At 51.1% G+C, this 26,831-nt stretch overlaps 2 protein-coding genes across 2 annotated transcripts in view; both read left to right on the forward strand.

Moving 5' to 3' along the window:
* Gck (glucokinase) overlaps positions 1-13,789 on the forward strand; it is a 55,332-nt gene extending 41,543 nt beyond the window's left edge. The window contains exons 2-10 of the mRNA XM_012947581.2: positions 4,399-4,561; positions 5,280-5,434; positions 6,500-6,619; positions 7,758-7,853; positions 7,960-8,059; positions 10,528-10,711; positions 11,905-12,060; positions 12,316-12,549; positions 12,754-13,789. Coding sequence (XP_012803035.1) covers positions 4,399-4,561; positions 5,280-5,434; positions 6,500-6,619; positions 7,758-7,853; positions 7,960-8,059; positions 10,528-10,711; positions 11,905-12,060; positions 12,316-12,549; positions 12,754-12,898 — 1,353 coding nt within the window. The 3' untranslated portion in view covers positions 12,899-13,789. The remainder of the gene's footprint in view (positions 1-4,398; positions 4,562-5,279; positions 5,435-6,499; positions 6,620-7,757; positions 7,854-7,959; positions 8,060-10,527; positions 10,712-11,904; positions 12,061-12,315; positions 12,550-12,753) is intronic.
* Positions 13,790-17,521: 3,732 nt separating this feature from the next.
* On the forward strand, positions 17,522-19,299 carry Myl7 (myosin light chain 7). Its single transcript, XM_004652902.2, has 6 exons — positions 17,522-17,572; positions 17,716-17,791; positions 18,018-18,122; positions 18,533-18,611; positions 18,771-18,819; positions 19,198-19,299. Exons 1-6 carry the CDS (start codon positions 17,537-17,539, stop codon positions 19,297-19,299), a joined length of 447 nt encoding a protein of 148 aa, XP_004652959.1. The 5' UTR covers positions 17,522-17,536.
* The last annotated feature ends 7,532 nt before the right edge of the window (positions 19,300-26,831 follow it).

Consider the following 26,831-nt stretch of genomic DNA (forward strand, 5'->3'; position numbering starts at 1 on the left):
ATGGCAGGGGAGGCGAGGGTGGGTATGCCCACTGTGGTTCTCCATGGAAACATGCATGTACTCATGGAATCATGTCCACTCCCACCCCATGTTCTCAGCTCTGAGGCTTAGGAGGCCACTCCTGGTCCCACTGCCTCTTGGTTGCACATTGACCTGGTGCTAGGAGTATTGGTATCTTCAAGCCTAGTGCACTCTGGGAAAGGATAACACTCATCTTTGGAAGATACTCTCCATAACCAGAAATGAGCCTCCATGTAGCTGAGCCTCAGAACCTTCTAGCATCACCAGGAATAGGGAAGGGACATGAGTATGAATGTGTGAAGGGGTCGCTTGTGGTGTGGAAATTTCTTCAGTACCTGTCTGTACTGGCCAAGGCTCAGCCTGATGGCCATATGACCTTATAACTTGGGCCAGTTCCACCACTGGAGGACAGACTCCTCTACTCCCTATAGCCTCAGTAAGAATGCAGACTTGGGCTGGGGGGATGGCTTAGCAGTTAAGGTGTTTGCTTGCAAAGGCAAAAGACCTAGGTTTGATTCCCCAATACCCACATAAAGAGAGATGCACAAGGTGGTGCGTGCACTTGGAGTTTGTTTGCAGTGGCTAGAGGCCCTAGTATGTCCATCCTCTCTCTCTCTCTCTCTCATAAATAAAAAAATAAAATTCTCTGAAATAGTTATTTTAAAAGAAACTTTATTAATCCCAGCACTTGGGAAGCAGAGGCAGGAGGATTGCTGTGAGCTTGAGGCCACCCTGAGACTACATAGTGAATTCCAGATCAGCCTGGACTAGATTAAAACCCTACCTCGAAAAACAAAACAAGCAAACAAAATACACAGAGAGAGAGACTGGACTGAAGAGATGGCTTAGTACTTAGGGTGCTTGCCTGTGAAGCGTAAGGACCTAGATTTCATTCCCCAGGACCCACGTAAGCCAGACACACAAGGTGGTGCATGTGTCTAGAGTTTGTTTGCAGAGGCTGGAGGCCCTGGTATGCCCGTTCTCTCCCCCCCCCCCTCTGTCTCTCTCTCTTATTTTTTTCCTGTAAAGGGACTCTAATTATAAATAGATTTTAAATGTCAGCAGTGTACAGGACAAATCAGAGCCACAGGCTGGATGCAACTCGATTTCTAAGGATGAGGCTGGGCTCTGCTAAAGACCCCATCTCCCTTCCTCAGTGCTACAAAACCCTACCTTCTTCTCTGAGAAGGCTGTGAAAGGTGGCCTGGTGGTAGTAGGTGTCTCACATTGACCCAAGGTCCTTGCTGGTGAACACAGTCTTGGGACAAGAGGGGACGATTCTTCTCTCATAGCAGAGAATGTCCCCACTATCTGTGAAGTGCTTGCAGGAGTCTATCTGCAGAACACTTTCCTGAAAGTTGCTAGATCAAAATTAAATTTTGGTAGAAACTGCACATGGTCCTCCGAATAGGTGGTATCCACTTGACTTCATGGGATGCCCAGATCCCCAGAGCACGCTGCCTGGTCTAGGCCTTCCTCCAGCCTATAGCATGACTCCCACTTGCTCTTCCACCTGGATACCAAGGTGAGGACTCCAGACGCTCCCACACCCTGAAGGCCCTGCCTGCCTCTGACAGCTGTGAAGATAGCAACGTCAGCCATCTACCACGTACTCACTAGGACCCTGCGAAGGCTGCCCAGGTTCTCCTAGGCTGTGAGGCAGGAATGCACTCACTCGGAGCCCTTGCCAGCCAGATAGTAGAGCCACGGGCTACCTCCCTGGGCCTGTACTCCCCAGGCAGTGTCTTTTCAGAGATCTGCTGAAGCGTTTGCTCCAGGCCTCCAGTCACTAGGAGATGGCAGGAGAGCAAAGCAGGGCAAGGGCCTGACAGGAGGGCCCTTGTGAGATCAGCATGGCTTCTGTCAGAGACCATAAATGTCTGATAATTAGTCCTTTTGAACAAGTACAGCTCAGAAGAGAGGTCCAGCAAGCTACTACTGCTAGTTCCTAACAACATTCTACATTTGTTAAGTGTGGAGAACCAAGACAGAGAAAGCAGAAGATGGTGCTCTGGTGACGTCCTGTGTTGCTGAAGGTAGCCTAGATAGTTTCCCTGAGTGCTAAGGGTGTTTCTAGATCCGCCCTGGAAGGAATGGTCACCGCTGAGCCCACACCTCGTGTCCAGAGCAGCTGAAAGGTGTCTGCTCAACCAGCACTGGTGTTGGCGCTATGCCTTGTGTCAGAGTCCTTGTTAAAGCCCTGGATTTAAATTTTAAGTATAGGTCCTCTTTTTGAAAATGTGGTTCTTAATTAATGCGTTGTACCCATTAGGAATGCCTTGGGTTGGAGGAAACCAAGAGTCTGACTACCTGTGCCTTAAGAGACCATGATTTGCTCTATGACTAGCACCTAGCTAGCAGGTGGAGTGGGTGGGTCTGGTGTCCATCCCTTTCCCTGCCTTCCAGCCTTGTCTCTTCATGCCCACAGAATGGCTCTTGCGACGCCAGTCATTCTTACACTGCGGTGTTCACAAAGTAAGGGGCGCTCAAGTCCCTCCTCCTGCCAAAACCAGGCTTCCCTGAACTTGCTGCTGATCGGAACTGGGTCACATGGTCAATCACCAACAAAAGGGGGGTGGAATTGCTCTGCTTAGCTCAGCCCAGTCAGGGCTTAGTGTGCTGCTCAGCTCTCCTCAGCAAAATCTAGGCTCCAAAAACTGAGGAAGAACGCTTGCTTATAAAGCCCACCAATCTGGGTTCAATTCCCAAGCCACCCATGTAAACTGGGCACAAAAAATAAAAGTGTCTGGTATTCATTTGGAATGGCAAGAGGCCCTGGTGTGCCCATACACATGCACACTTGCAAATAAATCAATACAAATTTTAAAATTTTTAAACGAAACTGAAGAACGAGTCTGGAGAGATGGGTCAGAAGTTAAAGCATTTGCCCACAAAGCCGAACAACCCAGATTGACTCCCCAGTACTCATGTAAAGCCAGATACACAGAGTGGTGCAGGTATCTGGAGTTAATTTGCAGTGGCTAGAGTCCCTGAACCACCCACTCTTTCTCTGTCTCTCTCAATCTGTTTCTCTATGCTTGAAGATAAATAAATAAAAATATTTTTAAAAAACTGAAGGAGGATGGAGAGATGGCTTAGCAGTTAAGGCTCTTGCTTGTAAAGCCAAAGGACCCAGGTTCGATCCCCCAGGACCCACGTAAGCCAGATGCATAAGGGGGTGCATGCATCTGAAGTTTGTTTGCAGTGGCTGGAGGCCCTGGTTCATCCATTCTCTGTCTCTCTGCCTGCCTATTTCTCTATTTCTCTCCCTCTCTCTCTCGAATAAATAAATAAAATGATTTTTTTTTTAATTTTAAAAACTGAAGAAGGGACATAGAGCTATTTTGCCTCCTGGCTATGACTCAGAGTTTCTCCAACCCCCCCCCCCAGCTTATATGTAAGACAAAAAGACTGCAAGTTCTTATAAAGAATCGATGCTGCTCTTGTCAGAGTACCTTTCCTTTTTGGGATTTTGTTTATTTGTTTGTTTTGTTTTGTTTTTTTCGAGGTAGGGTCTCACTCTAACCCAGGCTGACCTGCAATTCACTATGTAGTCTCAGGGTGGCCTTGGACTCATGGTGATCCTCCTACCTCTGCCCTGAGTGCTGGATTTAAGGCATGCGCCACCACGCCCAGCTCTCCTTTTCATTTTCGGTTCAAAATAAAAACGATAATAATAACAAGGCCTTTTCTCCGTGAACATGCTCAAAGGGAACGTGCGGTTAGGGACTCACAGAAAGATCTGCAGCCTCGCTTGCAGCCTGTCCTTGTACCCCATGCGCTGGGGGCGTGGCCGCACCTTGGCCACCCACACTCGTGGGCCCGGTGGAGTCAGAGCTGTGCTGCTCATGCACAGACCTCCCATGTCACTAGTGAAAGCTTTTTCCCTCTCTGCTCAGGGCCTGCACACAGCGGATGCCACGCCCGGCTAGCCAGACCCCTGATGGGCACTGTGTGGCATTACTACTAGATTGGCCCTGGCTACTCCTGTGCACACTGGTGCCTCTGGCTCGTCCATTTCCTAGATTCCTAGAATGACCAGCTCTTTACAGGTCCTGACACCTGCCCATTCCCCTTCAGACTCCAGCCTTGTCTCACCAGATCTCCGCTTGCAGCGCTCTTCCTCCCCTCACGAGGTGCTTCAAGGCATTGATTCACAATGCTAAGGGCGCAAAAGCCGCTCTGCACCCTACTGCTCAAGCCTCTGGCGTACCCAGGCTAATTGTTAAGAGGCTGGCCTTGGAATATTTCAAAGTGAACTGTGATAAAAAGTCAGCTGTGGGTCATCTTGACTGTGGGGTCAGGAGATGGCAGGGCACACCCTTGGTGACCCTTGGCGACAGCGTAACCAGCTGCTTCCCTTCCCCCCCTGTGCAGGTGGAGCAGATCCTGGCAGAGTTCCAGCTGCAGGAGGAGGACCTAAAGAAAGTCATGAGGCGGATGCAGAAGGAGATGGACCGTGGCTTGAGGCTGGAGACCCACAAGGAGGCCAGCGTGAAGATGTTGCCCACCTACGTGCGTTCCACCCCAGAAGGCTCAGGTACCTCAGGGCTCAACTGTCCCCAGACAGGACCCTCTGAGAAAATAATGGTGTCCAAATCTCACTGGGCTACTTCGTGCCCAGCTGCCCCCCTGGGGTGCTCAGCCCCAGCCTGAAGCTGTCAAGCCTTGGGAAATGAAGCCTCAGGCTTCATTTTTTGTTCCTCTTGTTTTGTTTTTGTGTGGCCTTTGTCTCACCATGAGAGACTTCTTTGTTTATTTATTTGAGAGCAACAGACAGAAAAAGAAAGAGGCAGATAGAGAGAGAGAGAGTGGGCATGCCAGGGCCTCCAGCCACTGCCAATGAACTCCAGACACGTGCACCCCCTTGTGCATCTGGCTAACATGGGTCCTGGGGAATCAAGCCTCAAACTGGGGTCCTTACGGTTCACAGGCAAGTGCTTAACCGCTAAGCCATCTCTCCAGCCCTAATCGTGAGAGACTTCTATCTGTGGTCACTTGGATGACATCAGCCTTGACCAGAGTCAGAACCGTTACCTTAGGTGGTCCATGGCTGTCTGGGCTATGGTGGACTCCATGTAAGATAGGGGTTTCCCACTGACATGTCCCCAGTTCACCTTGGATCCTCCCTCAGCTTGCTTTTCTGTGCCCTCTACCCAGTGTCTGGGCTGGCATCCTTTCGTCCAGCTACCCTGGAAACAGCATATCTGCCCTCTCAGATGTGCCGAGAGGCTGAGCATATCTCCCTTTGCCTGCAGAAGTTGGTGACTTCCTCTCCTTGGACCTGGGTGGCACCAACTTCAGGGTGATGCTGGTCAAGGTAGGAGAAGAGGAGGCAGGACAGTGGAGCGTGAAAACCAAACACCAGATGTACTCGATCCCGGAGGATGCCATGACAGGCACCGCGGAGATGGTGAGCGGGCTGGGGCTGGCATGGCTGCGGCGGTGACTGTGGGATGGAGTCAACGTCATCCAGCTCCTGGGACTTGGCCACTCCCAATGGGAGGGCCCCAAGGTGACTGTGGGCTCCTTAGCCTCAGAGGCCAAGGAAGGCAACTTTAGAGGGCTTAGTGGCCAGCCTTTAGGCTAACATGTTCCAAGCCCCACAGTCACAGTCAGCCCAGGACAGGAAGGGGTCAGGGCCAGGAGAAAGCCCAGTGTCTGTACAGTTTCCCAGAGTAAAGACCCAGGTGTAAGGACTAGGCAGCCAAAACCCAGGCTGGACCAGCCTCCTGCAGCTCACAGAACCCACTTCTCACGACGGGTATCTGCCAAGTGGGATGGCAGCAACTAATATGTCTACCCGGGCAGCAAGGCCTCCCAGCCAGGAGAAAGACTCAGGCTGAGGGACTGCAAAGTAAGATCAGCCCTGAGCAAAGACAGAGCCCCTAGCCACGGCGGACAGATGGCAAGGTTACCAAAGGGGTCACAGCCATCCAGCCCTCACTGCACCTCCAGCTTTGGGCCGGGCATGTCATGAGGCAGTGGGACGGTATGGGCAACACCCTGGTTCAGTTGCAATGCCCCAGTCTGTGAACAGGCCCACTGGAAGGGATGGAGACTAGTTTGCAGCAGGGATCAGGTAGCCAGGACACCAGAAATAGTAAAAGAGACAGAAATTGTAGTCATGGCCAGGGATGTATCTCCACCTAGAGCTTCACAGGCCAGACAGCCATCCCTGAAGACAAGCCTCACTGGGTCTGGCAAGGAGAACAGACCCAAGAGGCACCGCTGAGTTCTAGATCAGTCTGTCATGTATAGTCTTGCCCTGAGGGCTGTGATCCGCAGGGTTCTCCATTTGAGGAGGTATGGAAGTCCTGGAAAACAGCAAAAGGAAAAGTTCAGAGAGGCCCGGCATCCAGTGGTAGGCCCTAGGGTCTGATGTCTTAGCGTCCCCAAGGAATGCCTTGGCATAGTTTCTACGGAGGGCTACTGCTGGCTTGGCGCTGGCTCACTGCCGCTTTGGTGTAACTCCCAGCTCTTCGACTACATTTCTGAGTGCATCTCTGACTTCTTGGACAAGCATCAGATGAAGCACAAGAAACTACCCCTGGGCTTCACCTTTTCCTTTCCTGTGAGGCATGAAGACATCGACAAGGTGGGCTGGGTGGAAGGGAGGGTGGATGAGTGGATGGAGCCAGCGGAACTCTGTCCATTCTGCCTGCAGAAGCAGCCCTGCTGAAATTCAGAAGGGAGACTCTATGACTCCAAGTCATTGCCCCTGCCATGGTCCATCTGTGAAGCTTTGGAAAATAAGCATAACATCAGCTGATTCTTACTACATGGCAAAGTCTCTCCCAACCCCAAGAGGCTCATGCAATGATCACCCCACGACAGATAGGAAACAGGGTACGAAATTGCTCACAGTGAGAGATGGCAGCTGGCTACCCGAGTGGGGTTCCACCTCAGCACAGAGCCCAAGCACACCTCACTGACTGCCTCTCTCTGAGTCAGAGGGAGAAATGTGTAAGAATGTATGTCATTGGCAAGTTCACAAGTTAGCCTACTGGTCACATAACACACACACACACTCACCCTCAGCACTATTAAAAAAAAAAAAAGTGGGGGCTGGAGAGATGTCTTAGCGGTTAAGGCACTTGCTTACAAAGCCAGAGGACCTTAGTTAGATTCCCTGGGACCTACGTAAGCCAGATGCACAAGGTGGCCCATGCGTCTGGAGCTCATTTGCAGTGGCTGAAGGCCGTGGCGTGCCCATTGTCCCTCTCTCTGTCTCTGTCTCTTTCCCTTTGCCTCTCTCAAGTAAATAAATAAATAAATAAAAATTAAAAAAAAAAAAGAAAGAAAAGAGGGCTGGAAAGATTGCTCAGTGGTTAAGACACTTGCCTGCGGAGACTAAGGACCTAGGTTTGATTCTCCAGGTCCCATGTAAGCCAGATGCACAAGGTGGCACATGTGTCTGCAGGTTGTTTGCAGTGGTTAGAGTCCCTGGCGCGCTCATTTTCCCTCCTTCTCAATCTCTCTCTCAATCTCTCTCATAAATAAATTAGAATTTTTTTTAATTTTTAAAACAAGAAAAGAAAAAAAGAAATGTTCATGTGTCCTAAATTGAATATGTAATATTTCTGAGAATTATCCCCAATACCTTTCAAAAGTATATGGCTGCTAACAGCTCTGTCTCCTTAAGTGTAAAGTATGTGTGGTCCTGAAAAACGGATGGTTCAAGGTTATAACTCCCTACCCAGAGCAGCAGCCACATGACCTTCCTACCCCCACAGGGCATCCTTCTCAACTGGACCAAGGGCTTCAAGGCCTCTGGAGCAGAAGGGAACAACATCGTGGGACTTCTGCGAGATGCCATCAAAAGGAGAGGGGTGAGAACACTTTTATCTGCTCTGAGGGGCTTCTCTGGGCCCCCACATGCACACCATAGGGCCCTCTCCTCAGCTCCGTCACCGTGGCCTCTGTACTTCTTGGCAGGACTTTGAGATGGATGTGGTGGCAATGGTTAATGACACAGTGGCCACAATGATCTCCTGCTACTATGAAGACCGCCAGTGTGAGGTCGGCATGATTGTGGGTAAGGGTTGCTCTCCCTGTACCCCCTTCCACGCACAGGTGCCTACAGGGTAATGTCAAGGCACTAACTGGTGCTCGTTGGTGCAGGCCCAGTGCTTAAGCCACAGGGCCTTGGAGTGTGAAGGTGCAGGAACGGCATGCTTAGTGGGAAGGATGTCAACAATTGCAACAAGGCATCAGACAGTCCTCCAGCTGTTCACCTACTCTGTCCATCTGGATATAATTAAACCACTTTATCCAGTACATGGACCACACTGACAAATTTACCCAAGTGGAAGAGAATAAGCAGAAATGATGTCATCTTTCCTGGTAAGGTCTGTTGGTGGGTCTGCCCCAGCTCCACTCCACCTCAGGGACCCAGCCTGAATCCCTGACCTGTCAAAGTAGAAATCCACATCAAAGGGAAGGAAATTCCAAGAGAAGGAGTCACAGCCCTTGCCCAGCCTCTCAACTGGGACCAAAGCTCCCCACCAAGACCTCCCCTAGACTTTCTTGAAAGTTCCTATGGACCTTATAAGGAGTGGGCTTTTCAATCAGATCAGTTACTGGAAATATATATAGTGTAGGGGTATTTTTCTGGATTCTTTGAGCCCTGGTTACCCAGAAAAATCTGTATTAAAGTTCAGTGTCGGACTGGAAAGATGGCTTAGCGGTAAAGCACTTGCCTGTGAAGCCTAAGGACCCTCATTTGAGGCTTGATTCCCCAGAACCTACGTTAGCCAGATGCAAAAGGGGGCTCACGTGTCTGGAGTTCATCTGCAGTGGCTGGAATTCCTGGCACACCCATTCTCTCTCTCTGTCTGTCTCTCTCTGTCTGTGGCTCTCAAATAAATAAATAAGAATCAACAAACAAAAAATAAATTCAGGGCTGGAGAGATGGCTTAGCGGTTAAGCGCTTGCCTGTGAAGCCTAAGAACCCCGGTTCGAGGCTTGGTTCCCCAGGTCCCACGTTAGCCAGATGCTCAAGGGGGCGCACGCGTCTGGAGTTCGTTTGCAGAGGCTGGAAGCCCTGGCGCGCCATTCTCTCTCTCCCCCTCTATCTGTCTTTCTCTCTGTGTCTGTCACTCTCAAATAAATAAATAAATAATTTTTTAAAAATGTTTAAAAAAATAAATTCAAAGCCGGGCATGGTGGCACACACCTTTAATCCCAGCACTCGGGAGGCAGAGGTAGGAGGATCGCCGTGAGTTCAAAGCCACCCTGAGGAAAAAAAAAAAAAAGTTCAGTGTCTGTCACAGTCAACTCTCAAATGTTCTCTCTCAGGTTTGCATGCTCCTATCTGTCATTGTATCTGTCTCCCAAATAATGTGTTTTGTAAATAATCATTTTAGACATAGATTCTAAGCTCTGGCCTGACCTTGTGTTATCTCTCTTCTGTTTACTATTTCTTTTACTTTCATTCTCACTGCCCTTACCTTTCTGGTGGAAAATTAAGTCCAACATCCAGATGTGAGCCCCAGGCTATTCCTGCCTACATAATCTCCGGCCCCTCCTCACAGCTACTTGGAGCTCCTCCTAGACTCTCACCAGGCCAAGCAGTGGCTGCTCCAAGTATGCACAACCCTCCCAAGGGCACCTTTTGGAGGCCCATGACTCCCATCTGCCCACAAATACTCTTGTTAACTGATCAATATTTTTTTGTTTTGTTTTTGAGATAGGGTCTCACTCTAGCCCAGGCTGACCTGGAATTCACTATGTAGTCTCAGGGTGACCTCAGACTCACAGCTACCCTCCTACCTCTGCCTCCCAATTGCTAGGACTAAAGACACGTGTGCCCAGCACCACCATGCCCAGCAACTGATCAGTTTTTAAATAATGTCTATAATAATTCACAAGATCAAAATATTAGGAGAATTCACATCAAAGTCTAGATTTCTGGAGGGGTCTCACACACACACACACACACATCTGGGAGACTGGGCATCATTGGCCCTATGATTCCCACTGAGTGGCTCTGATGACAAGCTCAGCAGCTGTGGTCCCTGCTAGCTTGAGCATGAGGTCCATGAGGTCTCACTGTCCATAACACTCTGCCATTCCCACAGGAACATAGTAATTTAGGAACATAGAACTCCTCCTCTATAGGACACATCACAAACAGCAGCCAGTTTTGCTTGAGGTAGCCTCTGGACCATTCCAAGAGCCCCATGATGCCTTACTCAATTTGAGCTGCCCCCCAAAAGGACATAGCAAAGAGGAACTTAAATATGTGCCTGGAAAGTGCCAGAAAATAAAGATGGGCTATAGAGCAGAAAACCCACAATACCTCATGTCCACTTCCAGTGGCCAGAGCACATCCTGCTTCTCCCCACATCCACGCAGGCCACCGGAGGGAAAGGTGGTACTTTCCCTTTTAGAGAAGAGTGTGGCTCCCCAAGACTGGCCCACCCATGCCCTGTCACACAGCCACCCGGGCCTCCCCAGGCCCTCCCCTCGTTCTTGTAGCTTAATACACCCTCACCCCTATAGGCACGGGCTGCAATGCCTGCTACATGGAGGAGATGCAGAACGTGGAGCTGGTGGAAGGGGATGAGGGACGGATGTGCGTCAACACTGAGTGGGGCGCCTTCGGCGATTCAGGCGAGCTGGATGAGTTCCTGCTGGAGTATGACCGCATGGTAGACGAGAGCTCCGCGAACCCCGGTCAGCAACTGTAAGGATGCTCTCCCCCCAGCCCAGCTCCGGGCTGCTCTTGCTCCGCACAGGGCAGTAGATGGGAGCCAGGCCACCACCGACAATGGCTTGTTTATTAACAGCTCCAGAGAAAAGCAAGCTGATCTCTGTGACCTGGCTCTTTCTTCCTTGAGCTCAGTCATGATCTGCCCCCTATAAAAGGAGGCGTGGTGGTATAGTTGTGGTTAGCATAAGGCCCCACTTCTCTGCTTCAGACTGGTAGACTACTGCCCAGAGAAGTCTCTGAGGAGGTCCTCAGAAAGTATGTGTCCTTGTTTTACAGAATGAATATTATTAGCATTTTTGTGGGTTGTGGCAGGCTAGCAGAACACATCTTGTGAACAAATCACACAAAGCCTGCAATTTTTTGTGACTCGTCGACAATTTTTTTAAAAAGATTTTTTATTTGTTTATTTATTTATTTATTTAAGAGAGAAAGAGGCAGGCACAGAGAGAGAATGGGTGTGCCAGGGCCTCCAGCCACTGCAAACAAACTCCAGACGTATGCACCACCTTTTGCATCTGGATTACATGGGTTCTTGGGACTCGAACCTGGGTCCTAAGGCTTTGCAGGCAAGCGCCTTAACTGCAAAGTCATTTCTCCAGCCCTGACTCGTCATTTTTGTAGCCACCTACTTTGTATGATTGCTATGCCAGTCACTTCATGAACCCCCAAGGCCTCTATTAAGTCATTAGTATCAATTATAAAGATGAAAATACGGAGGCTCAAAGGTTAAGCAATAATATGTCAGGCTAAAGTGTGTACCTCAGGCTGGACACTAACTCTATGAGCCTAGTGTGCCGAGCTGAGAACAGCAGACCCTCACATGGGAAGACTCAAGTCACAGGCTGTGTGCATAAATGCTAGGCCTGCCACAAGTAAGGTTTCAGAGAACTGAGAGCATAAGGTCCCCAACCCTCTCCTCCTTTTCTGCACCCTCGACTGACTTGAAAATGTGCCTGAAGTTGCTAAGGCCTTGGTTTATGAATGAATGGGAGACACGGAAAAGAGAAAACCGAACAAGCAGTTGGAGGCGGGGGGGGGGGGGGGGGGGGGGGGGGGGGGGGGAGAGGAATTGCAGTGCCCCACGTGGCCACCTCCTCGCTGGAATGGAGGCGGCGGGGACTTCCCCTGCTGGCCATCTGCAGTAACCAGCCGCCCCGGTGCCCCAGGTACGAGAAGCTCATAGGCGGGAAGTACATGGGCGAGCTGGTACGGCTCGTGCTGCTCAAGCTGGTGGATGAGAACCTGCTGTTCCACGGGGAGGCCTCGGAGCAGCTGCGCACGAGAGGGGCCTTCGAGACGCGCTTTGTGTCGCAGGTGGAGAGGTGCGCGGGGACAGGGGCGGTGTCCCCAAGGAATGGGGCAGGGTTGTAGGAGAGCTGGGCGCTGGGGCTCGTGCACACGTTCCCTTGCGGCTCCTCACTAGCCAGAGACACCACGTCACTTGATATAGTAGGCCTTGGGGGCGGGGGTTGGGCTGGGCAAGGTAGGTGGTCCCCTCTTGTCCAGGGAAGGGCCCAGGCTCGGCCCCTCAGCGACGGCTCTCCCCCCCTCCCCCGCCCCCACGTCGTGCCCTACAGTGACTCCGGCGACCGCAAGCAGATCCACAATATCCTGAGCACACTGGGGCTCCGGCCCTCGGCCGCCGACTGCGACATCGTGCGCCGCGCCTGCGAGAGCGTGTCCACGCGCGCCGCGCACATGTGCTCCGCGGGGCTGGCCGGGGTCATCAACCGCATGCGCGAGAGCCGCAGCGAGGACGTGATGCGCATCACGGTGGGCGTGGACGGCTCCGTGTACAAGCTGCACCCCAGGTGAGCTCCCCACCTCCTCGCCCCCTTCCTACTAAAGGGATACCCAAAGGACAAGGCCCCCAGCTTCAGGAATTCGTGCCCCCGTTGCGTTTGGATGCCTGGGACACTCGGACCTCCACCTTGCAATGTCGTGGCCAGGTGGCAAGGGTGACGTGTGGACGGTGGGAGGACGCACGGACAGAAAGCATGTTTTCTCCCGTTCAGCTTTAAGGAGCGGTTCCACGCCAGTGTGCGCAGGCTGACGCCCAGCTGCGAGATCACCTTCATCGAGTCGGAGGAGGGCAGCGGCAGGGGCGCGGCCTTGGTCTCCGCTGTCGCCTGCAAGAAGGCCTGCATGCTCGGCCAGTGAGAGCCAGGCCACAGGCTCCATGGGGACTTGGTGCCTCGCAGGTGCTTCCAGCCCTCCAGGGCAGGAGGCCTTCTATCCCACTGCCACCACTGGAACACAGGGAGAGGCCCCTGCAAGCTGGGAAGGCCTCTTCTCTCTAGTCAGTCAGTGGAACAGCCCCAAAGCCCCACACTGGGGCAGGGAGCTGCAAGGAGCAGGAGTAGAGATGCCAAAGTCTTTCTACTGAGAAAGGAGGCGTTCACTCAGGACTAGCATGACCACACTTCCTGCCTTTCTCGATTGTGAGCCTGGCCTGACCCGGCCCACCTCCTAAGGGGAGTGCCCTCTGGACGTTGCTGTGGCCTGGCACCCCTGGGAATTCATCCTGCATGGGTAGCTGGCAGCTCTGGCAGCTTGACCAGACCACACCTGTGCCCCCCTCCACCCTCCCAGAGGTTGGGCTGCTGCTTGCTCGAGCCTGGTGGTGTTCTTGGCTGAGGCTGAGGAGACATTGGGAGAAGGCCCAGCCGCACGGAGAGGATGCTCAAGGCCACAGTGCCTCGAAGAGACCCTTTCCTTCCCATACTCCCGCCCTTTAGTGGCATGTGGTCCTGGGATGAACCCCTCCAGCAGATGCCAGAAGACAGACCCTCCAAGCCCCTCCCCAAAGGGTCCAAGAGAGGGGAAGAGGTCCACATTGTGCCGTGTGAAACCTCTCACTCAGGCAAGATGAAGTCTTCAGCTCTCATGTCCTCGGTCCAGGAAGAAGTCCCAAACAGTGCTCAGCCCTTCCAAGGGGCTGCGCAGGCCCTCCCTCATCCCCATGCAGCTTCCCACATTCCACACCACAACTCTCTATGCCCACCTGGGACTGAGCGGAGATTTTTAATTAAATATTTGAAAAGACTTAAATATGGCCTGTCCGTTTGTTGACCTCTTTACATGGGGAATATGGGAACAACATAAGCCGCGACATCATCATGTGCATCTGGATGCTTCCCTACGCCTGGCTGGATCTTGGAATTTGTTGTCTCCTGCAGACACTATGCCCCAAGGAGTGTGAAGAGTGACAGGATAGGCTGTACAAAAGGGGGACAGGGTGCTGTGAGGGAAATCCAAGGCACTGCACAACACTGCTAGGCCCAGGACGCTGACTGCTCCTGGGGTGTGTGCAGGGTGCAGGGAAGGAGCGCTGAGCCAGGCTTTGCTCCAGTGAGGGATTCTGGGCGGTTTCTGCTGTAGGTTGGTCTCAGTGGGGTCCTGTCTCCTCCAACCATGTAGGTGGTGTCAGTGAACGGGAGGGGGTGAGGGTTACCAGATGGCATACAATTTATAAGGTCCCCCCAGAGGCTTCTAAAGATGAAATAACCAACTATAAGACCTAGTGCCATTTTCATGCAGCATCAACACAGTAAAATATAAATATGTTTGTATGGGTTTTTTGTTTATTTTTATTATTTTTATTAATTTATTTGAGAGGGACAGATAGAGAGAAAGAGGCAGATAGAGAGAGAATGGGTGTGCCAGGGCCTCCAAGCCACTGCAAACGAGCTCCAGATGCATGCGCTCCCTTGTGCATCTGGCTAACGTGGGCCCTAGGGAATCAAGCCTCGAACCGGGGTCCTTTGGCTTCACAGGCAAGTGCTTACCCACTAAGCCATCTCTCCAGCCTATGTTTGTATGGTTTTAATGCACATTCGTTTGTCAGGGAAACCATCCCGTAAGTCAGGAGCAACTTGTGCTTTGTTTCATTCAGAACATAACCCGAGGTTGTGATTTTGGAAGGTCACAGCTTCCTTGAAGTCCTCTCAATTTCTGGTTATTCGCAGGTGAAATTGCTTCTGGTCATCTTCGTTTTCTTTAGTTTAACTTCTTCACTGTTAACTGACACAGATGTTTGCTGACTTCATTCATCAGGATTAACATGCTCATCTTTGAGCATTTACACCTTGGAACAGATTTTAATACAAATGGCTTTCAAGTTCTGTTTCATGTAACAATTTAAGACACTGTATTAATTTTTTTAAAGCCTCTAGGTAGGTTATGCACCAGGATTGAAACAAAAGTGATGAGTTTCATTTCCAGATGGTAAAGAAGATGAGTAAACACTTACACAAAAGGGACCCTCGAAGCTGGATGTAGTGGTTCAGATCTATAATCTCAGTACTCAGGAGGCAGAGCCAAGAGGATATATAGTTCAAGGCCAGTCTGGGCTACATAGTGAGCTCCAGACCAGCCTTGACTACATACCCAGACCCTGTCTCAAAAACAAAAGCGGGGGGGGGGGGGGCTGGAGAGATGGCTTAGCGGTTAAGTGCTTGCCTGTGAAGCCTAAGGACCCCGGTTCGAGGCCCAGTTCCCCAGGACCCACATTAGCCAGATGCACAAGGGGGCGCACGCGTCTGGAGTTCGTTTGCAGAGGCTGGAAGCCCTGACGCACCCATTCTCTCTCTCCCTCTATCTGTCTTTCTCTGTGTCTGTCGCTCTCAAATAAATTAATTAATTAATTAAAAAAGGGGGGGCTGGAGAGATGGCTTAGTGGTTAAGCACTTGCCTGTGAAGCCTAAGGACCCCGGTTCGAGGCTCGATTCCCCAGGACCCACGTTAGCCAGATGCACAAGGGGGCACATGCATCTGGAGTTCGTTTGTAGTGGCTGGAGGCCCTGGCGTGCCCATTCTCTCTGCCTCTTTCTCTGTCACTTTCAAATAAATAAATAAACATAATAAAAGGGGGGGCGCTGGAAGGATGGCTTGGAGGTTAAGGCACTTGCCTGCAAATCCAAAAGAGCCAGGTTCAATTCCCCAAGACCCACAAACCAGATGCACAAGGTGGTGCATGGTCTGGAGTTCATTTGCAGCAGCTGGAGGCCCTTGCTTTCTCTTTCCCTCTCTCTCTCTCTCAAATAATTTTTTTAAAGGGGGGAGTGGGACTTGGATGAGAGTGCCTGCACTCTCCCAGTCCACCACTGACAGACACAGGCCTCGCACTGATGTACTGGGGTGAGGATGGTCATCAAGCCCAGCCTGTGACCAACTCCTGCTGACCCTAAGCAGTCCACCCTCCCTAATTTCTCTACCAGACTAGGGTCCTCAAGAAGTTGATGGGGTTACTGCTGTGGAACTTGAGTCCCTCAATCCACACACAGTCCAGCTCCACCAGCGGGCCCTGTGACCCACTTTCAAAGGGGACCTAGGGGGAGTTCTGTGCTCAAAACCCTTCATGCAAAACAGCATTATATAAATGAGAGATTAATGGGGCTGGAAAGATGGCTTAGCCTAAGGATCCCGGTTTGAGGCCCAGTTCCCCAGGACCCACGTTAGCCAGATGCACAAGGGGGCGCTTGCGTCTGGAGTTTATTTGCAATGGTTGGAGGCCCTGGCACGCCCATTCTGTGTGTGTGTCTGCCTGTCTGTCACTCTCAAATAAATAAAAAATTTTTTAAAAGATGAATGGATGGAGGAAGGGGATATGATGGAGAGTGGAGTTGTAAAGAGGAAAGTGGAGGAGGGGAGGGAATTATCATGGTTTATTGTCTGTAAGTATAGAAGTTGTCAATAAAAAAAAAATTTAAAAAGGAAAACAAAACAGCATTACACAGGCCTGCCATGTGCCAGGCTCTCTGGTCTACAGATGTTCATCAGGCTGGGTGCCCAGAAGGAAGCTACAAACAAGTCAGCCACCAGACAAACAGGTTTGATGGTCCGCAAATGTGGCAGGTAGGCATGGCTTAGCTGGCCACCAAAGCAGTAGAAAAGACACAGAGGCGGTGAGAGCAGTGTCAGGTCTTTCACACTTTTCCCAAATTACCCCAAAGTCAAGTCAAGGGTTCCATGGGGCTCCCAGCCAGCTCAGTTTCCTTCTGTCCTTTAGTCGGTCAGGCAACAGGCCAGGACCCAGGATCTTCACCCTAACTTCTAGGAATGTAAGGGGTTCAAGCCAGATACCACCCTCAGAAACACTCACTATCTCTTAAGTCCAGGGAGCCAGGATGGGATTGGCCAGGATCTGGCCTGGACCCACGGGAGACGCAGACAGATGAGGGGTGACAGGGACCCTTCCTCAACACCTAGAATAATCAGATCTTTGAGCCACGCTGGCCTGGGGAGTCACAAAGCCTGGCCACAAATATGGATGGACTCTGGGATTTTAGCTACAGAGAGATAAAGGTCACTATGAATGTGACTGGAAGCTGCTTAGGGCCCTGGTCCTCCCCCAACCCCTGCAGGGGCTGCCAAGTTTGGCTCAGTCCGCTGCGCGTCTCCTTATTTGGGCCTCCGGGTGATAAGGCTGGGGCATAAAGGGGGACTGGAAGTAAGACCCCGCAGCCAGGCCACTGCATAGGATGGTGAGTGCCCAGTGGAGGAAAAGAGGCCAGCCACCTCCAACAGGTGTCAGCCTCTGGGCTGGGAAGGGACAGAACCAGGGACTTCTGTGCCTGTGTTGGGCCCAAGGAAGTGATTTCTAGGAGTGGAGAGAGAGCCCTCACCTGGCTCTCCTGGGGGCAGTGTTCTGAGGCTGCCCATGTTGGGGCGGGGGTACTTATAGGGACTGTGGAGAGAACCCTTTCCTTGGAATTGCAGGCCAGCAGGAAGACTGGTACCCGGGGCAAGGCAGTAGCCACCAAGCAGGCCCAACGTGGCTCTTCCAATGTCTTCTCCATGTTTGAACAAGCCCAGATCCAGGAGTTCAAGGAGGTGAGTGTGCAGCCCCAGCAGCCTCCCACTGTGTGGTCAGTGGTTAGGGTTACCACCCAGAGCCCGCTCGTGCACACCACCTTTCCTGGGGAAGGGGAAGGGTAGCTCCTGCCTGAAGGCTTCCTCCCAACCGCCCCACATAGGCCTTTAGCTGCATTGACCAGAACCGTGACGGCATCATCTGCAAGTCAGACCTGAGGGAGACCTATTCCCAGCTCGGTGAGTACACCCAACTCCCAGTTGCCCACCCTGCTCTGCCCTGGGACCTGTTCAAAGAGAGGACAGTTTTCTCGTGCCTTTCACTCTTCGCTGTGTGCAGGCACATCTCTCCCAGCTCCCTAGCCGGAGCTGCCCCATCCTGTCCACCCACTGGCTGGGAAGCGGGAGAGAACTGCCTGGCCTCTCTCTGAGGCACCCAGGATCCCTGAATTAACATCACATACAGGGAAGGTGAGCGTGCCAGAGGAAGAGCTGGATGCCATGCTACAGGAGGGGAAGGGCCCCATCAACTTCACCGTCTTCCTCACGCTCTTCGGGGAGAAGCTCAATGGTGAGCCCAAGGCAGGTCTGGGCCTCCTCCGCCAGGCTGGGAGTCTGACCCCGATTGAATGTCCCACCCCGTGTCACCTCAGGCTCCACAGGGGACTCACCTGAAATCCACTTGAACCTTGTCTGGACCCTGCCTGGCTGTGGCCCATACAGAAGATGGATGTGAAGTCCAGCCCAGTGCATTCTGGGCTGACTTGGGGTCAGGAACATCCACTTTCAAATCCGGGTTTTCCAGCCAGGCCTACCCACCTGGGGAAGATGGCCACTGTCTGACCCCTGAGGAGCATGCAGTAGCGTGGGGTGCTCTCTACCCCAGTGGGACATAGAGAGCTCCCGTGTAAGCCAGGTTATTCCTGAATGGGGCCTAGAGGCTAGGCGTTTGAGAGTTCACTCGATTGTCTCCGCCCCCAGGGACGGACCCTGAGGAAGCCATCCTGAGTGCCTTCCGCATGTTTGACCCCAGTGGCCAAGGGGTAGTGAACAAGGATGAGTAAGTGTGACCCCTCTCACTGCCCAGAGAGGGCACCTTGGAAGGCAGAGAGGGGGTGAGGTCAAGCGTGTGCATCGGTTCACCTACTTTGGGGTGTGGTACCCCGCCCCTGGGCTGTGGGCCCTCTCCTTCCCAGCTAAGGTGTTCCTCATCCCCCAGGTTCAAGCAGCTCCTCCTGACCCAGGCAGACAAGTTCTCTCCAGCCGAGGTGAGGCTCTCTGGTCCTGCCAACGCCTGTCCCTGGTGCCCCAGCACCATGGAGAAACCTCATGACTCACTGCCCCCCTCCCCCGGGACTCAAAGCAGGCTGCGAGAGTGACAATACCTTCCCAGAAGAGGGGGTGTCTCTATTGAGATCTGGAGAGGAAGACATACACTCAGAGGGAGGTGGGCTCATCTTTGAGGCCAGGTTAAGTCCCTTGACCTCTGCCCCTATTTGGGCTCACTTGGATGTGCTCAGTATTAGCAAACAGCCTAGCGTTTGAGGTTGAAAATGCTGAGGTGGCCCAAAGCACTACCTCCTGGGGCGGAGTAAAGGATCTTAGGGTGTCATCAGACCATGTCTTGGGGGGTGTGCCTCCTGCAGGTGGAGCAGCTGTTCGCCCTGACACCCATGGACCTGGCAGGCAACATCGACTACAAATCCCTGTGCTACATCATCACCCATGGGGACGAGAAAGAGGAGTAGGGGTGACCTGGGGGCACCTCAATAAACTCTGTTGCTGAATAAAAATTGAGGTCTTTGGCTTTCTTGTTACAGATGGGATGGGAATGGCCAAGGGAGGCATATGGGCCCCTGTGCAGGCCTTACTGTGAAAATGACCACCACACACAAACCTATCTTGATTCACTCCGTGCTGCCAAATAATAGGGGTTCATACTACCCTGCCCATGAAGACACAAAGGCCAGAGAGGTGGACATCTTGCCCACAGCCCAAATCCAGGAGAGGGAAAAGGGTTCCTACCCATCTCCATGAGGCTGAGGGTCAGGCCACAGTGAACACCCTCAGCTCTTGGGAACCTGGCAAAGAAGATGCCAGTTGCTGGACACTCAGCGAACTCAGCCCACTCCCAGGGGCCCCCAGCCACATACCAGCCCTTCACCCACTGTGTGCTGACAAGGTGGGTCTTGTGTGAGGGGCCCAGTGGGACTCATCTGAAAACACAGCTAGGGCTGGGCAGGGTGGCACACACATGCCTTTAATCCCAGCACTTGGCAGACAGAAGTAGGAGGATCGCCATGAATTCCAGGCCACCCTGAGACAACATAGTGAATTCCAGGTCTGCCTGGGCTAGAGCAAGACCTACTTCAAAAAAAAAAAAAAAAAAAAAAAACAGCTAGAACTGGAGGTGCGGGTCAGTGGAGGAGTATTTATCCTCTAACATGCTCTAAGCCTGGAATTCTATTCCCACTCTCCCCCACCATACACACAGAGAAAAGAAAACACAAGCAACTTCATCCTGGAAGTATAGGTGAGAGAAATGACATGATGGGACATGGGTCAGGAGGAAGGGTCGGAGTACCTGCTCTAAGAGTTCAGAGGAAGCCGGGCGTGCTGGCACACGCCTTTAATCCCAGCACTCAGGAGGCAGAGGTAGGAGCAGTGCCATGAGTTCAAGGCCTCCCTGAGACTACACAGTGAATTCCAGGTCAGTCCAGAAAGTTTTATCTTCTGCAGATAAGCTTGTGTCTGCCTGAATAAACCTGAGCCTTGATCAGAACTTGTCTTGGCTCCATTCCTTGTGTTCTTGTCTCAGATTCATTCCCACTCCCTCCTTTGAGGACTGTTTTGACTTTCGTGCTGTAGGCCGGCACAATTAGGACTGGAGAAATGGCTTAGGGGTTAAGGCATTTGCCTGAGAAACCTAAAGACCCAGGTTTGATTCCCGGAACCCACATAAGCTAGATGCACAAGGTGGCGCATACATCTAGAATTCATTTGCAGTGGCTGGAGACTCTGGTGCACCCATTCTCTATCTATCTATCTATCTATCTATCTATCTATCTATCTATCTATCCCTATCTCTATTTCTGTCTATCTCTCAACATAAGTAAATAAAAAAATATTTAAAAATTATATTGCTGAAGACTCCACATACTTGGGCTGCAAGGCCACTGAGAAATCCTGCAGGAACTGAGTTGATAACCTCCTCCATGTAGACCAGCTGACAGAAAGCCTGAAGAAGCCATTCTGCATGCAGTTCAATGGGAGAAAGAGAAATCACCAGTGAAGATACTCAACAGTGGACCCTGCAAGCCTTATATTTGGCCAGCCAGGACAAATGAGCCAACAGGTGAAAGAGTGGCACATCTGTCATGGTGGAAACCAACTGCCCTCTAATTGGACTGGAGGCCCACTTCATGGGAGGGAATACATTCCTGATACTGAAAACATAAAACAGGGGTAGTCATGAGCCCTAGGGGTGTAACGTCTGCTGCTGTCTGGCTAAATGTATATGCTATGCTTATCAAACTGCCCAGTAAGCACTTCTCTTAATGTTCATACCCTTATATTAATGCTAATCTCACTTTTGGCAGAGAATCTTCTCTTTTCAGATGGCAGTGACCTTGGGACGACTCAGAAGGTATCATGGTGCTGGAAAGAAGTGACAGCAGTGCTCAGTACTGCAATATCTCTATCACACCTTCCAAAGCTCAGGGTCTAATGCGGAAGAGGTGGTGGAAAGAATGTAAGAGCCAAAGGAAGGGTAGGACTCCTTACAACGTGCTCCCTCCAGACTCAAAATGGCCTGGATATCCATGACCTCACAGTGCCTGACACTACCTACACAAGGCCATCATAAGAGGAGGAAAAGATCATGACATCAAAATAAAAGAGAGACTGATTGAGATGGGGAGGGGATATGATGGAGAATGGAGTTTCACAGGGGAAAATGGGGGAAGGGGGAGTGTTACCATGGGATATTTTTTTATAATCATGGAAGTTGTTAATAAAAATTTGAAAAAAAATTAAATGCCAAGATTTCTGCAAGACAAAAATTAAATTCACCCATTTTTTTTCCCTTTATGATGTGACTACCAAAACCTTCAAAATTACCTATGTGGGTCACATTTCTAGCTGTGACTTCAAGTGGACAGTGCTGGGTTTACACTGCTACATCCTAGAGGCTCTTTGAAGCAGACAGGATCTTCAAAGTGACAGATGCAACCCTGACAGCTTTCCAGCAAGAGCCTCAAGGACAGCCAGTCCCATTTGGGCAAAGTGTTCTGACCCCGCCAGAAAAAGAAAAAAAAGAAAAAAAAGAGAGAGAGAGGAGACCATAGGTCTTCCTTGCAGAGGAAACCCAGGGCCCTCCGCATGCACAGCGGTCTCACGGGACCTAACAGAGGACATTGGAGGGACTGTGTAAAAGGTGCCCATGGTTGAGGAAAGCCCTAGAGGAGGACCAGGCTGCTTCTGTCATCCACCTGTTAAGGAGGGGTGACGCCCCTGCCTGCTATGAGCCCACATAGTGCTGAGCTGGCTCCCACCCATCATTGCCACGTAGCCGCTTCGAGTGGAAAACCAACACGAGAAACAGCAGAGTCTCGGGTGCTCACACCTCCAAGCTGCGTATGGCTCGGGCCAGGCCTCTGGCATACTCGCACCACCCACCTCCTGGACCGTGCTTATTCCTGAGGCTTTCTGAAGAGTTACAGGGACCAGACAGCTGCCAGACGGAAGAGTTCCCCACCCCTGTTTCTCACACACTCACCACACATCCCATGCACCACGACACATAGCATGCACACACATCACGCACCATACTACATAATACACATGCGCACATACCCCCCCATACTCAGGAGTTGTTCCTGAATGCAGCCTCATCAGAAGGCTTGCATGCAAACCCACCCCCTCCTATTCTTCTGCCTTCTAGAAGCCTTCACTGCTCAAAAGACATCCCACTGCAATCCAAAGAGCTCATTCCACAGGCCCCAGGGCTCGGGGACCTCTGGGACCTCACACCCGGAGTCCTGCATAGGAGTCCCCAAGCCCCTTACCCTTACTGTTACAATGTCAGAGCCTCCCCATCTCCCTTGGAGGGACTCCAGTCAGCTCCTGCCTGCATGCCTCTCACAGAGCACCCCAGCCCCTCCCCCTGCAGGCCCTGGATGCAAAGGCCTGTGGGAGCCTCTTTTCTCTACAGTGGCAAATGCTTGCCCAGGCTCTTAGGCTGTGCAGTGCGACAGGAAGGGCCCAGCTATGTGGCACATGTGTCTTCCCCCCATCTTTGAGGGCAGCCAGAGGGAAAATACAAATTAATAAGAAAAAAATTAATCTCATAGAAATTTTATATGAAACTGTGGTCCCCTGAGGGTAGAGAGGAGGGTGAAAGGGAGGATGGCTGCTAAGTTATAATTGATAAGAGAAATAATTCTAGTGTGCCATAGCTTGGTAAGGTGACTACAGATAAAGATAATGTATTTTAAACCAGGTGTGGTGGTACACACCTTTAATCCTACCACTTGGAAGCAGAGGTAGGAGAATCGCTAAAAGTTTGAGGCCATCCTGAGACTACATAGTGAATTCCAGGTCAGCCTGAGCTAGAATGAGACCCTACCTCAAACTCCCCCCCCCCCAAAAGAAACACACAACTACTATGTGTCAATTAAAAATAAAATAAACGTTAATTTCCCAGGGCACAAAAAGAAACAGACATCTCTCTGTCTTTTCTTGGAGCATTTCCTTTAGAAAATTGTAGATTCTTTCTTGGCCTCTCTTTATATAAATCTATTTAAAAGTTAAATAAGTCTCTTTCTAGTTTTACAACTCAAGAATGTTTCCCTAGCCTGGCATGGTGGCGCACACCTTTAATCCCAGCACTCGGGAGGCAGAGGTAAAAGGATCACTGTGAGTTTGAGTCCACCCTGAAGCTACATAGTGAATTCCAGGTCCGCCTGAGCTAGAGTGAGACCCTACCTCGGAACCCAATTCGAAATGTCATCGCCATGGGAGACAGCATCCTTATCTCCCAGTTCCCCTGAGAGGGAGAGGACCCAGGCGCCTAGTGGCACTTACAAATGTGCTTCCAATCTTAAAAATAGAAGTTTATTTTTTCCTTTGGGTAAAGGCAATTAGCAAACCCAGATGGCCTAAACCCGAAGGGAACTCAGGGTACACTGAGTGTGACCAGTGTTACTGCAAGACCCTTAGTTAAAGGATGGCTGTCCTGTCTCTTAAGGTGGACAGAAAGGGCCGCACCTGGCTTTATGCGGAGCAGAGCAGGCTGGCTGCGTTCTTTCACTGGATTGCCAGAGACAGACTAATGCCGCAGTGTGTTTAATGCTTATGCAGTAAACTGTGTTTTTCCCATCTTTTTTGGGGGGGGTTGAGGTAGGGTTTCTCTTTAGCCCAGGCTGACCTGGAATTCACTCTGTAGTCTCAGGGTGGCCTCGAACTCACAGCAATCCTCCTACCTCTGCCTTTCAAGTGCTGGAACTAAGGGCATGTGCCACCACGTCCAGCTGCCCATCTACTTTTATGGAAAAGCTTTCTAGATTGGCAGGAGATTTTTAAAAATACTTTTCTGTTTATTTATTTATTTAGTTGAGAGAGAGAAGAGGCATATACATATATATATGTATATATATATATATATATGTATATATATGTGTGTGTATGCATATATATACACACACACACACACACACACACACACACACATATATATATATATGAGAGAGAGAGAGAGAGAGAGAATGGATGCTCCAGGGCCTCTAGCCACTGCAAATGAACTGCAGACACATGCCTCACCTGGTACATTTGACTAACATGGGTCCTGGGGAATCAAACCTGGGTCCTTTGGCTTTACAGGCAAGCACCTTAACCACTAAGCCATCTCTCCAGGCCAAGATTTTGTTTTTAATCATCTTGCAAATGTAGTCTGAAGCTGCATCCTTCCAAAATCTCCACAAGCCAGAAGGCATGGGGCAAAGGCCTCTTGTGGGCAGCGCCAGCCAGGCCTGCTGGGGAGCAAAGTTGCATCAAAAAGGCCCCAGTGGCTGGAGGGCGGGGTCTTCTTGCATGCTCTGATCTTGTCACACAGTCTCTTCCCTCAGCTTGGGCCCCACTGTCCTCTCTGTTGCACATTCTTTCTTTAGTTACCACTGATAAGGTTAAAGCCGGGCTCTTAGATTCCTGCCCTAGCATGAGGAGTATGTGACCCCACATGCTTCCCCAGCAGACTAGGCTGCTCAGAGCCTCGCGCTGTGAGGGCCTGATAGACGCCTGCCTGCTGTTCACAGCCCACCACCCTCCCCCATCCAGAACCTCCTGGCAGGCCGGGGCCCCACTTCCACTCACTCCTCAGGCTCTGATTCGCCGCACAGAAGAGCAAAGGGTGCAGGGAAGATGGGTACACAGGAGGAATAGGTCCGTATCTGCCTCTTCCCTGGCACTGGACCTCCTGCAGCCTTCTAGAATGATGGCTGGGGGTGTCAAGCTGCAGACAGAAGCACAGCTGGAGGTCTATGGCCAGGGTAAAGGAGCAGGTCATATACATGTGACCTTGAACTCTCTGGAGCTTGCTTCCCTTGTCGATCAAGGAGGCTAAACTGTGCACTAATAGCACCTCATAGTCATGGCACGTTCCTCTGCCTGGACACGCATCAGAGCTCATGTTCTGCCAACGTCATATGCTCATTCCACACCTCTGTCCTCTCTCCCTCCACAGCAACTGAGTCAGTCTCTCGCTCTGGCCCAGGCTGACCAGGATTTCACTATGTAGTCTCAGGATGGCCTCGAACTCACAGCAATCCTCCCACCTCTGCCTCCCGTGTGCCGGAATTAAAGGCGTGCACCACCACGCCCAACTCCTAATGAAGTTTTTATAGCTACTGAACAAAAGAAAGTCACAGCTGGTGTGGTGGTGCAAGCCTTTAGTCTCTGCACTCAAAAGGGGAGGCTGGGAGTGGAGTATTGCCATGAATTTGAGGCCAGCCTGGGGCTATAGATTGAGTTCCAACTCAGCCTAGGGTACAGTGAGACCCTACCTTGAAACAAAAAAAGAAGAAACAAAGAAAGTTAAGTAAGTAGGTAAGAAAGAGCCGGATGTAGTGGCACATGCCTTTAATCCCAGCACTCGGAGGCAGAGGTGGGAGGATTGCTGTGAGTTTGAAGTCACCATGAGAATACAGAGTGAATTCCAGGTCAGCCTGGGCTAGAGTGAGATTCTACCTCGAAAAAAAAAAAGAAAGAAAGAAAGAAAGGAAAGAAAAAGAAAGAAATTCATAAATCAAAGGCACTTTAAAACTCATAACACATTGTAAGAAACATCATGTAGGTGGATTACAGCAAAACAAGGAAGTCTCTGTGTTGAGAGAGGGCTGTGCCCTGCCAAGTTACTTAGGGAATCGATTTTACAGATTAATATATATATAATTTATTTACTTATTTGCAAGCAGAGACTTACAAACAGAGACAGAGAATATGGGTATGCCAGGGCCTCCAGCCATTGCAAACAAACTCCAGATGTATGTGCCACTTTGTACATCTGGCTTACATGGCCATTGCAATGACCACAGTGTGTATGAAGGAACTCCCCACTGCCGTGCCCCGCCCCCCATGTTGACATGACCTATTCAATTGCCATCTGCCTGTTCCTGCCATCTAGAACTGTTGTCCATCTGTCTGTTCATCTGGACACAGTCCTGTCCTTCACTTCACCTTGCTTCTGCAGTCAGTGCTGACCTGGAGCCTGACTCCACAGCCAGCCGCAGCTTCTTTTGCCACAAGGTTCTGTTTGGTCTAATGAAGTCAAGCGGTAGCACTGGCAGACTTCTAAGAAAGATGAACCCAAACTTGAGACTTTATTTTGACCACTGGTTGTAAGAAAAGCAATGTCTCCTGTCCCCCACTCCCATATCACTTGCTGGATGTTCACTAGCGCCACAGGCACCTAGCTCTCTCCGGTCAGCCACTCAGGCCAGCCCCAAGAGGAAGACTTAGAACGTCAAGGTCAGAGAGCTCAGCCTGGGCCTAAGGCGGTGCAGCCAGAGGGGCCAGAGCAGCTCCAGCCAGGTCATCTAGGTTTGCCCTTGGGAGACCCTCCCTACCCTGTAGCAAACCCCTGGTCTCTACTGCTATGGCCACATGACAAGAGATCTTTGCTCCTCTTCTCCTCTCAAAGAAAAACTTATTCAAGTTGAGAGTGATGGTGCATGCCTGTAATCCCAGCATGAGGGAGATTGAGGTAGGAGGATCACCATGAATTCAA

Source organism: Jaculus jaculus, chromosome 16 (assembly GCF_020740685.1).
Source record: "Jaculus jaculus isolate mJacJac1 chromosome 16, mJacJac1.mat.Y.cur, whole genome shotgun sequence".
NCBI lineage: Eukaryota > Metazoa > Chordata > Mammalia > Rodentia > Dipodidae > Jaculus > Jaculus jaculus.

Coding starts and splice junctions, on each gene's coding strand:
- Myl7 (XM_004652902.2), top strand. CDS start 17,537: ATGTTTGAACAAGCCCAGATCCAGGAGTTCAAGGAG. Junction 17,573..17,715: donor AGATCCAGGAGTTCAAGGAG/GTGAGTGTGCAG, acceptor CGCCCCACATAG/GCCTTTAGCTGCATTGACCA. Junction 18,123..18,532: donor CTTCGGGGAGAAGCTCAATG/GTGAGCCCAAGG, acceptor CTCCGCCCCCAG/GGACGGACCCTGAGGAAGCC.